This window comes from Thermobia domestica, chromosome 11 (assembly GCF_964235325.1).
Source record: "Thermobia domestica chromosome 11, izTheDome1.hap1.1, whole genome shotgun sequence".
NCBI lineage: Eukaryota > Metazoa > Arthropoda > Insecta > Zygentoma > Lepismatidae > Thermobia > Thermobia domestica.
The window spans coordinates 30,667,171-30,679,925 of NC_137464.1; the positions used below are offsets into that span (position 1 = coordinate 30,667,171).

Consider the following 12,755-nt stretch of genomic DNA (forward strand, 5'->3'; position numbering starts at 1 on the left):
AAATGTATAGTACACCAAGTCCACAGAGATGTAATCATGCAACCCCCTTGTTAACAAATGGTCTCAAAAATTGCAATATTAGCGGCCATTTTCCAATATGGCGGACAATAGCTACCCTGTAACTGACAGTATCATGGATAAAAGTCATTCTGGTATTGTGTTGAATCAGAAAACGTATAGTACACCAAGTCCACAGAGATGAAACCATGAAACCTCCTGGCTCAACGACTATTCTTTCTCTTTCTGTAATACCACTGTCCGTAGAAGAAATTTCGATATTTTTTTTTCAATAAAAAAGCACGAGAAATAGGCTACTCAGGAAAAATACAAACGCTCGTTCGCCCGTCTCACTGCAATAAACATATATGATGTATGGAAGTTTTAGACACCTATGAACCGAGGGAGTGTTGAAAACGTAATCAGTGCGATATGATTTACAATAGATGATAAGACGCAAAAACAGCCCCCGTCACGTACACGTCGTTGAAAGAAAACAAAAGACACTTGTTTCTCTATTTGGCAGAGGAATTAATTGTAGAACCGGGGTGAACACGTGGTTGCTAAGGTTACATTTCTTTTTCCCTTTATTTTTTAAATGTCGCATATATATGCATGCATATATACAAAGATCAGACTCAACGTGATGCAAACCCCGTTGAATACGTATATACACAACATTCGAACTCTGAGTTTTAATCGTGGTAGCTGGGCAGTGCGAGAGAGGTGTGTTACTGAAAAAGTGTCTATCGTTTGATTCATCTATTAGTGTTAGTGATTCGTTTTGTTTTATTACATGTTATTGTCATGCATCATTTGCGAAGTTCCGAGAAGGCAATGATTATTAAAGCCCGAGCTTATTTTGATGTAGAGAGAGAGCAGGGTCTAAACAATTGTGTATTTCAACCAGTGAAGCGTACGGCCGAATGTCTTGGTGTGAGTGAGCGAACTGTGAAACGCGTTACAAAAGAACACCGCGAAAGTGGAGAGGTTTCTTCTCCAAGGAAAAGTTCCGGTAGGCCAGAAAAATATATATTGGATGAGTTTATGCAAGGGGTAATTAGGCGAAAAGTGCATGATTTTTATGCGGTTCGAGAATTCCCCACGGTAAGGCGCGTTTTGGAAAAATTGAAAACCGATGTGAGTGATTTTCCGGATATGAGCGAGACATTTCTTTGGCGGCATATGAAGAAAATCGGGTTTAAATACAGAAAATTTAACAAAAAAACAAGTTTTAATGGAGAGTTCCAGGGTAGCAGGCAGAGGGATTCCTTCTTACGAGAAATTACGTTTTTGCGTAATAATGGATGGACTATATATTACACGGACGAGTCATGGTGTGGAGCAAACCATTCGAAAAAGTACGGATGGCAAGAGCAGATAATGCCGGATACTTCAACTGAAGCATTCGATTATCATAGGGGGACAGTGCAACAAGTTAATGGGTGGAAAGGTGGAATTCGAACACCACCCGGAGCTGGGAAAAGAGTGATTATGTGTCACATTGGAAACGAAGATGGGTTTCTGGAAGATGCAAAGCTATGCTTTATTGGACAGAAAGGGGGTTCAGATTATCATTCAGAAATGAATGCCAAACATTATGAGGAATGGTTTAGAAAAAATGTTAACAGCCTTCCGACAAAATCAGCCATTATCATTGACCAAGCTCCATATCACACCATGATAAATCCAGAAACGAGAAACCCATCCATGAGCTGGAAAAAGGCCGATATCATTGAATGGCTTCAAAATAATGATATTCGCGTTCCGCCAAATGCTTCGTCATTTGATGACCTTACAAAGGCTGGTTTACTTGAATATGCTAGACCGTACTTTAAACGGAGGGAACTACTTCTGGATAGTATATTACGTACTATACCTGATAAAGAAATCAAACTTTTGTGGTTGCCCGTTGCACATTGTGAATTTAACGCAATTGAACTTATTTGGGCATTCGTCAAGAATAAAGTTGCGGCAGAAAACAAAACTTTCAAAATAGCTGATGTCTTGCAATTGTGCATCGATTCTCTGCAGAGTGTGCCTTCTGATGTTTGGAAGAATGCAGTAGAACATGTTCGTAAGCTGGAAAAACTGTATACTGATAGAGCTCACTATCTTGAGATACAAATGGAGCCATTGTTAGTAAGTGTCCAGGAAGATAGCAGCAGCAGCAGCAGCGATGAGTCAACAAGTGATGAAAGCGAATGAGGTAAGTAGATAAATATATTTTTGGATGTGTTACTTCAACGTTTTATTTCGATGTTAATTGAGATACGTTCATCCATTGTTATTATTTTTAAGATACATTCTTATGAAGTAGGCTCCGCGCTGCAATTTTGCTTAACGCGACAACACAGCACGAGATGACCTATACAGCGTTGCCGCATTTCCAATTACTGTATGCTTTTTCTTTATATAAGCGCGGGGAATTTAAAGGTTGGGTTGCAACATGGCTCTCCGCTTAACGCACAGAATATGTTCGTACAAACATTCTGTTTTAAAAAATAAATACTCTACCAACTAAACCCTTTTTCATTAAAAGCTTCAAATATTTGGAACACTGGAGTACCAAATTTTCGAACTGTTTTTAGTACGTTTCTCTACCTACCTCGATAAAGGAGATCAGAGCGTCATACATTTATTTTAATTACACAAAAAGTATCAAGTGATGAAAACTGAACTTTTCACAACTTACAGCTAATGGATGCATCTACATATCGTGCACAGGAAATTATTTCACGTTATCTCGTTTCCGAGATATAGTCTTATAAACATTGGTTTACCAAAAAAGTACTATAAAATACGCACTTTTTCATTAATTTCTATTTTTTTCTCGCTACACAGTACAAAGAAAATTGTTATGCGTTAAGTGTTGAAAAGATAACATTCCAACAATTCCAACGAGGTACGACAATGCAATATAAGTTTTGAGTGAACGTCAGGGGAGTACCGCGAAGTCAGGGGCCTATCTTTATGAAATGGATAGTAGTTTCGTAAAGAACTTTAGAATGGAAGGACAATTTGAGTACAGTTCTCAGTAAATTAAAAAGAATGTAATTGTCTGTACTTCCAGCCATACCACAATCATTCCCAAAATAAATTTTACCGATCGGAAAGAACTCTTGTAGCTGACTCTACAAGCTTACCTCAGTTTACATTCTATCCCTGAAAGATAACAGCAATATAAGCAAAGTTTATCAAAGCAGGAGAGGATATTTTGTTGCCATCTTGTAGTTTGAATACTGAAGTACTGAAGTGATTGCGATGACTCGTGAAGCTTGAGCTCTAAACCAATCATAGAAATATTTTGCTTGAGCTCCACTACATCGGAAGACTTCGGTACAATTCGTGGAACCGCTTTCCGAGCGCACACGTGAGGAAACGTCAAACAGCTTAAGTTCACCAACAATGTGGCAAAACGTATAATTGTCCACTGTTCTGGATGAGTCAAAATCCTCTAATAACGGACCATTTATGGGTTATTAAGGTTCAAGATAAATTAGAGACTTTTGATTTTACCTATATAAACGAATTTATTTTAGTTTGTTGTTAATCCTCCATCTATTCGTGCAGAGATGATTTTAAGGACGACTCGGGGGAGGGGAACCCTCGGGGCATTTCTTCTACCGAGCTTAACCAATATTTTCGCAGTATTACTTTCTCACCCCGTTTATCGAAAACACACCCGGTAAGGAAATCTTCTGAAACCATCATTGCATCAAACAAACGTAAAGATCAGAACTACTGACATGTAATAATTGGTTTGATTTTCCCATGGTCTCGGGTTCGATTTACGATGGGTGATCCTCAAAAATTGCAAAGTGAGGACAAGTTACATTGAAATAGGCAAGCAAGTAAGCCGAAGTTCCATCGGGTTCGGCGAGGAAGAGTCCACTGAGGTAGGCAAGAGCGAGTTCCATTGAGATAGGAAGTACTAACTGCATTGTGGTAGGGAAGTACGAATTTAAATGAAACAGAAATACAAAAACAGTGGTTAAAGTATTTTTTTCTTTTAAATGCTAGTGATCTTATTTCTAATTTGCCGTGTATAGTTGTAATAGTGCTACCGCCATCAGATATCGAATCCAACCACACAGGACTCGACGCCACCAGTAAAGTTGATTAATATAATATTTTCCAGGATGTCGCTAACACATTCCTGCAGATCCTTTGGTTGCGGTCCTCGTAGTTCTGTGGTGTATTGTATATACATATGTGGTGTGGATACGTAGCAACTGGAGACAAGGGCGCACGAAGAAAATTTTCTAGGGGCTATCTCTCTGGTTGCTATATTAACTTTGGTATTTTTTATTTGTATGAAGAAAATCTTAAGAAATTTAAGTTGTTATAATCGTACAGACATATTTTCGTGAGCCTGCCCCTTATTGAGCGCCCACGACTGGATATCCTACATCAATTACTCAAACATTGTAATATTAACAAAGAACACACATGGTAATATCTTCGCATGAGAACTAGAGGATCGTAACTCCATTTTCGTAGGTTTACAGGCGAGAGGACAAAAAATATTATTTTCTTAGAAAGATATGTTTTTAATAAGATGGTAATTGAGCTACATTACAACAGATGATCGACAAGGAGAACAAATGGCGTTCCGTTCCATTTACACCAAGTGAGGCTTTCAAAATTATGTCCAAATATGAAGAAAATGAAAACCGCATTTTTTTGGAGTTACGTTCATCTGGTTCTCATGTGACGATATTATTGTAATATTTTGTTTTTCTTCGAACTCGCCATTTGATTCTCCTCATCCGTTCGTGACGATACTCCACAATTCTCACTTCTATCTTATTTTCATCCTTGATCTTTAAATTTCCCATCTCGATCTCATCTTCTTTATTCACATCTTCAGGAGACACATCTATTAAATCGGACATTGATACTGCCGTTGCTTCGTTTTGGTTCTTTTCCTTCAGTAGACTCAAAGATATTACTTAAACTCGAAGGCAGGCATGTAGCCAAAGTGGAGGGTCCTGGGGGTCCGGACTCCCCCTTCGAGACTAGAAATGAAAAAAACTTAAGGAAGGATGAAACAAAATGAAATGAGAAAAAGAAGGATCATGGTTACTCTTTTTTATGAGGAGATCTGTATTACTTTCAATACATGGTGGGGAGGTGAGCGAGATAACCTGGAAAAGTCAGGGAATTTGAAATTTCTAGAAAAGTTACTGAATTCTCAGAATTTCTGCTACTTGTCAGGGAGATTTCAAGCTTCCGAAAGCATAGTGCCGTTGTGTAACAGCGTGAACATTTTTTATCATAATTTTTTGTCATCGCATCCTTGCAGTATCAAACAAGTTATTTCAAAAGCAATTTTCTACTGCTCCTTTGACCTGTCATTTGGAACAGACAGTAGTTGACAGAATAATAAAAACAAAAGTTTATGTGGAAAAAAGTTGTTAACAGTTGATTCAACAGAGAAAGAAACGCAGATATTGTAAAATATTTTACAAGACATGATTGTATATGTACTTTTTATAATAGTGGAGGTCATAATGAAAGGAAAATTGTTATATTTGAATAAAGAGAGGAAGGACGTAAATATTGTAAAATATTTTTGAATACGTTTTCTTATTATTTTACTCGAGATTTCTTCATAGTTTGTTATTAAAATACTTACCAACATATTCTCATTTTATTGTCCTAACTAACCAATGTTTGTTAATAGTAAAGTAGTTTAGATTGATGGAGCTTTTGGGCCTTCAGAACTTCATGTCTCGCCCCCCCCCCCCTCTGTTACGAAATCCTGGCTAAACGAAAGAATATATGTTACAGTAAAATACTTTAGAATGATCTAGCCCCTGGTGTGATGATCACAGTATTTCATGTTACGGACCCCCCCCCCCCCCTTTCACGAAATCCTGGCTACGTGCCTGTACGAAGGTCTCCTGTTTTATTTCTTCATGGTTATGTCGCATTTTCTCTTTCATAGTTTTCCGGTCAATTAACCTGTCGTCTATATGTTTTGTTAATAACCTCATAAACAATTTCAATTTCGGGGACAATTGAATTTTGTCTGCTCTTTCGTCCTTGATTTTCCGGCCATAGCAGGTACCGCATCAAATCGTTCAGTATTCTCGCAGGGTTCATTATTCTCACAGGCAACAGTCTGACAACCGGCGCACAACCAAGGATTTCCTTGTGAAGGCAGGCATTCATAACATTCTAATTTAAGGCAATTACCATGAAATAGAAGTGCACAATTACTACACTCAATCATCAGTTTGTTGTTGGTTTTTCAGGCTCACAGCTACAACCAAACTTCGTTTGGATGTCAATTTCACCCAATTCAATTTTATCACGTTTTGATTGCATCATTATTGCATAAACGGGTTCCCTAACAATTTTGATTCACCTATTTGTCACTAGATATTCACTGAAATTTTCTCCAGTTATGGTGATCACATACCTTGGCTAAAACACAACCAGGGTACCAGCCAAGAGTCTCAGCACCCCTTAGCAACATCCTGGCTGAGTCGCCATCCACGCAATTCGAGGTCATCCCTTGGAGACAGGATTCAACCATATAACAGTTGTCACAACGAGTAGACTTGTTTATTTTGAAATTTTTCAGGGCGTCTCAGAGGATTTAGATCCTCTGCTTGAGATCCTCCAAAGTACCGTGTTATACTGTATGTTAAGTAGTTACTACAGGCATCTTAAGACAATGGTCTCAACTGTGGAAAAGATTCACATACAACTCTTCGACGTTGGGGATGGAATTGACATTTAACTTAGATAGGAAGAGGAAAGTAGATATCAAAGTTTAATGGCAGCAATATGAAAGCAGGCGAATATGGATATAGAGCAACTAAGATACTGATCGACACAAACATTTGAGCATCAGTGTCTTCCGAGTATGTATTTATGTTTACAACTAATTGAATATTGCACATTTTAATAAAGTAGTAACTATAATTAATCTCAGATTTGAAGGGTTAACGACGTTATCTGGTGAAAATTTAGCAGTTGGGAATCCTAAATCAAACCGAGCATTGTAATATTAACACAGGATGTAGCAAGTACTAACAACAACTTCAACACTTGAACACAGGATTTATGTTTTGCTGAACCGTATTTATTTCCGTCAGAGTCCAAGTCAGGAGGAAAGCTAAATAGCCGAGAGTCTCGAAGCAGACTAGAAACTTTCGGGATAGGTTACTCCTAATGCTCCAAGGCAAGCAGTAGGAGGGACAGCAGAGAACTAGTACTGGTCTACTAGGTCCTGTCCAATTTATGGGCGTCCAGAGCGGCGGCAGCGCTGCTACTGTCCTGTCGTCATGTGCTTCGTAGGAAGTGCCAGTGGTCCGTTATCTGCTGCTCGTACAGGGTGCGGCAGAACCGACTAAGCAGTTTCTATCGATTACCGCGAGAGCTGTGGTGGGAGTAGGCAGTTGCACGTGGTCTACCTTTCTTGACCCCATTTCAGTAGCTAATATGGTCCGGACCGGTGCACCTCGTCGTTTTGCCTTACGCGCTTATTATGAAAACAACAGATCTGTGATCACTACACAACCATCTTTGAGTGGTGATGTCGAGTGGCCTGCGCGGTCACCAGATTTGAACATTTGTGACTACTTTCTTTGGGGATATATGAAGGAAAAAGTTTTCAAAAGCCGCCCTCACACCCTACCAGAGTTAACACAGCAGATTATTGACGAAGTGAATGCCGTACCCCGCGATATGTGTGCAAGAGCTGCTCGAAACTTCAGGGATCGTCTACAACAATACATTGATGCTAACGGCCGCCATCTTGAAGACATTATTTTCAAAACTAAATTAATGTAAAATGGTATATTGTACTAATTTAGAAAATAAAAACATTTTTTCTCTATATATCCAGATTTACTTTTTATTGCTCCTTAAAACTGCTTAGTTGGTCCTGCCGCACCCTGTATTAATCCCTACAGATGGTGTGTAGTAAATCCATCTGGTGATGTTTACAAACAAGAGTACATGGCATAGCTTGTGTACATAAGCACGCGGTACAATATGGCCTTTCAGAATATAAAACATCTTTGGTGATAAATAAATAATTCTCGAAATTCTTTTTCTTCCTAGGATGCTACTTTAGGAGTTGAAAATAACCATTTTGTGACACTACTTGTATATATCTGCATCTCCTTGCATTTGGCCGAATACCAAAATGAGGTCCGTTATAATCAAGGATCTTATAAAATAGAGGATCTGACCTTACAACAAAATCTTGAAGCCATGCGTCACAGTTTCGTCACCCCTACTCTGCCCATTCCGCTCAATAGGATCGCAATGTTTTGAGCCAACAATCATGGCGGAAACGAAAGTATCCAATCAGACAATGGCAGAGACGAGAGTAACCAATCAGATGGTCGGTTGGTTTTTGGCTTCATCGATTTAATAGGATGAAGATACATATGGGTAGATCCTCTATTTATAACATCCTTGGTTATAATAATATGATGCATGAAATTGCAAATAATGTGATTTTTATCATCTCTATACCAATAATATATTTCTGTGGAACAGGCCCTTACCCTGAGACTGTACGTAACCTTATGCTGACAAATCTTAACAAGTACGTGCTAAACTATACGATTAGAGGAAAAGTAAGGTAACGGTCACCTTCCATAGGCATTTTAAGGTATTTTACTCTCCCGTAATTAACTTTGAAAGTTGTATCAAACATATTGTCTTTATTAAATAATAACGCAATACAAGCATAATGAAAGAATTATTATATAACTATTTTAATACTAATATTAGATTACATTAAAATGGGCGAGAGGTACATATATAATAATCCATAAGACAAACAGAACCATTAGAATTTCGCAATATTTCATTTTTTGTGAATGACCAGCTGGTGCTTTCTGTCTCATCACATGAATTGATTCACAAGTCCCACATGGCGTCAACGGTCGGTCTCGACTCCTTCGCCCCACAGAACCAACTTCACTGAAATTAGTAACAGCCTCCTCTTCAGGCAAGGGTCCAGCACAATGTGGCCTTCCGGCACTTGTAGATGGTATGGTTCTCTATACATGAATACAAGACAAGAAAATTAAAACAAACCTTTCTGCAAGTTAGACTGATGTGTATAAAATTCATTTTAAAAGTAAACTTGAGCATTTCGTTTCTTACACACTGAAATCAAGTTAACCATAATTAAAAACACCATAAACGTTTCTTTCTTTCTTTTCTATTCTTTTCTTTTGATTTTTTAAAAATCATGTTCGGGATAGTCTGAGATCTATCCAAAAATTACTAATCTTTTGTTAATACATCTTTTCTGGTAATTTCTCCCCTATAATGTTAATGTTTCGAAAAAACAAAATTCTATTATTTTTTAAAAAATAAATCTCTACCAAAGAGTGGCATAGCTGAGAGGCAGTGGAAAACATAAGAAAAAGCCTACAAATCAAAGTATTTGACTTCTGTGTTGAAAACAGAAAAAAGAATTTTAGAAATGAACTAAAGAAAATGGATCAAAAGATTGCGATCTTAGCCAATAATTATTTTTTTGGATCAAGAGTCACAAAATTTTTGAATGGCCCTAAATTGTTTTCGTTTTTTTTTTTTTTTTTCGGAAAGAGCACATCATACTGAGTTAAATTAATAGTTTGTGTTTGGTTACACTATACGCAGTTCTCCAGATTTAAGGCTTACAAGAAAATTTTTTTGTTGCCCAATAATAGTTTTTGGATCAGGATACTATATGTAATTCTCTAGACATAAGGCTTACAAGAAAATTTTTGAATGAAATGTAATGGATCTTTTTTTTTTTTTTTTTTTTTTAATCAGGGACCACAAAATTTTTGAACGACCCCTAAATCGAGTTTTCGTATTCTCTACGTAATAAGCACATCACACTGAGTTAACTGATAGTTTTGGGTTTGACTACACTATGTGTAGTTCTCCAGTTTTAAGGTCTATAAGAAAATTTTTGCCTGAAATATATTGGATCTTTTGATCCGAAAAAGAAAATAACTATTTTAAAAAATAAATAAAACAATGCTTTAATAAAACGAATTAAAATCGATTTTTTTTTTTTTTTGGTGGTATGAAAATGAAGAATTGGGAGTAAGACTAAAAACAGTGGGTGTCCTTCCTAATGAGTTGAGGGTCATTCTTTTTTTTTTTTTTTTTAATCATAATGGATATTATAAAAGTAGTTCACATGCGTCAGTGTTATTCATTCAGTCTTTCAAGGTTAAGTCTGTAGGCTTGCCAGAATCTTGCATTTACATGACTGCAGATTTAACTAAGGCTATTGCAAACAAACTTGCTGGTTTCTCAATTGCAAGCTTGCTTCAGACTTGTCACTAATACTTAATAGAAGGCTAAGCTTAAAAATGTCTTTAAATTGACACACCTATCAAGCATGACTTAAAATTCACATTTAGCTAAACCATACACAGAGAGAATCTCTAAGACTAAAACGACGCCGAAATTCTGCATACATCACTGCCGCAATGGAACAGGACATAAACCTCGCTGCCACTGAGATTCGATTGATCGATTAAACAGACTCTTTAGACAAAACAAAATATGATAATAATAGAATTATAATAATCAATAACAATGAAGAGAAGATTAAAAAATTGAAATACTCGGCTTAGTAGTGACAAATATGAACAAAAATTAATAAGAAAATTAAAAGTAGATTTGATGTCGGAAAAGTCATGATACTATTCCATACAGAATCTGGTATCACCGCCACTAGAATCAATGAAATCAAAGTTTTTGTACACAAAATGCAAACTTATTCTCATTCTACTGTATAAGCGTAAGGTGGAAATCAATTGGACGAAATCACTATTTATTATCACACTTTGTCTCCATGGAATTGACTAATGACATAAAAAATGGAGCTAGGAGTGGAAGAAAAAAGATAATTTGAATATTAGTATAGTTCAACCATGATGACTTGGTAGCTGACAAAATTTGACAATGAAATTTTTTTTTTAAATATTTAGTATAAAAGGCAATTAGATCGACAAATGCAAAATATATTAACTAGAGAAGATTTATTCTAGATAAAAACTGTTGCAAATAGATCCTAATGTAATGTTGCTTTTACCTAATGCAGTTTCTCAGAAATCAAGTATCCGTAGATATGCTATATCTGTTTCTTTCGTACTGTTGGACATAAAGAGAGATGAACTTTAGTATTCTTGCTACATTTATTCACTTGAATCAATTCAATATGAGGTGGGATCGTTTGTTGAACTATCTATGTAAAGAAGACCTTAAAGTCGTTTGCTGAGGTCCTACTATCTAAACAGATTCTAAATTTCGTTATTTGAGCCCAAATCTAAGAGAGAGAATGAAACGATGTCTCACGTGACTCATATTGCCTTTCGTATATAAAAACTTACCATTAAACTTTCAGATTCAGTTTCTTCAAGAATTTTTACAGATTTTCCTTGAGAACCTTCGTGTGGTGCTGCCTCTGGATATAGAGTTGGTAACTTTATCTATAAAAGAATAATATGATGATTATAATACGTACATGGAACCATACACAGAATTTGATAAGCGTGCACTCAATATGCCAAACACAAATACATTTAATCCTTGTCTTTTCCATTATAGATAACACAGTTACTTTGGTTCACTTTCGACCATTATCATTCTTTTTAGTACACAATTTTCGGTGTTGAGCCAACAACGAAAGAAATGAGAGATAGGAAGACATTATAATTAAGAGGTAGAGAACTCTGGTCTAGAGAGTCAGAAGTAATTAGGATGGGAAGTAATGTGCTGGGTACACACTACCGAATTAAAAGACATTTAGTCAGATCCCGATCTTCATGGGGCGTGGACTATTACGAATGAGTTCAAATGCAAGTTATGATTTATTTATTCATTTGCTTTCAAAACTTTAAGACAGAATTTTGGCAGCACTCTACACTGACACTAGACAACATATATATAATTAGTACGTAAAAGTACAGACGAGTGTTGAGTGAAAAGAAATACCTTCATACCTGTAACTTCTTTTTTTATTTGTTAACCGATTTTCAAACTCCTTTTTGTATCTGATAGGTACATTTGTCCTCTACGAAACACACTATTCACTTCTCAACGTAATCCCAATCCTTTTCCACACACATGCACGAACGTGTGACGAGCTTGGCAAACCTGTCGCAGAAGAAATCTCGTTCCTTTTGTCGATACCAGGATTGGATGGCAGCTTTCACCTCAACGTCAGAACGAAAGTGATGTCCCTTAAGTTGCTCTTTCTTCTTTGGGAAGAGGTGAAAGTCACAAGGTACAAGGGCGAAGATGTACAGTGTTAGGTGTAGAACCTCCTGAAACTGTATGCGTCGCAACTCCTCTTGTATTTCGCGACTCATGTGCGGACGGGCGTTGCCGTGCTGGAGAACAGGATCACATGCTTTCGGATGCGGCGCAATCGGGCGCAAAGTTTCTCCAACGTTTCCACATAATGTTCAGAGTTTATCATTTTTACCTGTTTCAAGATGTCAATAAGGACGACACCTTGGAAATCCCATAAAACGGTCAGCATGATTTTCCCCGTAGAGTGGAACACCTTAAATTTTTTGGACGTGGAGATGTACTATGGCATCACTCCAACGATTTTCTTTTGTTTCTTGGATCAAAATTATGCATCCGTAGTTCATGCACCGTGAGAATGCGCTGGAGAAAAGTATAACGCTTGTAGCAGGTCAAGTGATCCACTGCACTCTGAGTTCTTGCGTCAGCATCCGCAGGACACAACAAGCATACACTTT

At 37.1% G+C, this 12,755-nt stretch overlaps 2 protein-coding genes across 7 annotated transcripts in view; one reads left to right on the plus strand and one right to left on the minus strand.

The window, feature by feature from the left end:
- The first annotated feature begins 804 nt into the window (after nucleotides 1-804).
- Nucleotides 805-2,205, plus strand: LOC145665100 (uncharacterized). The gene has a single exon (XM_081732373.1). The coding sequence runs from the start codon at nucleotides 805-807 to the stop codon at nucleotides 2,203-2,205; it is 1,401 nt and encodes a 466-aa protein (XP_081588499.1).
- Nucleotides 2,206-8,676: 6,471 nt separating this feature from the next.
- The window catches only part of LOC145663998 (uncharacterized), a 167,782-nt gene continuing 163,703 nt past the window's right edge, over nucleotides 8,677-12,755 (minus strand). For all 6 annotated transcript variants that reach the window (XM_081730283.1, XM_081730286.1, XM_081730288.1 and 3 more), the window contains 2 exons: nucleotides 11,376-11,474; nucleotides 8,677-9,032 (listed from right to left, as the gene is read on the minus strand). In XM_081730283.1, the coding sequence (XP_081586409.1) occupies nucleotides 8,757-9,032; nucleotides 11,376-11,474 (375 nt within the window). In that variant the 3' untranslated portion in view covers nucleotides 8,677-8,756. The remainder of the gene's footprint in view (nucleotides 9,033-11,375; nucleotides 11,475-12,755) is intronic.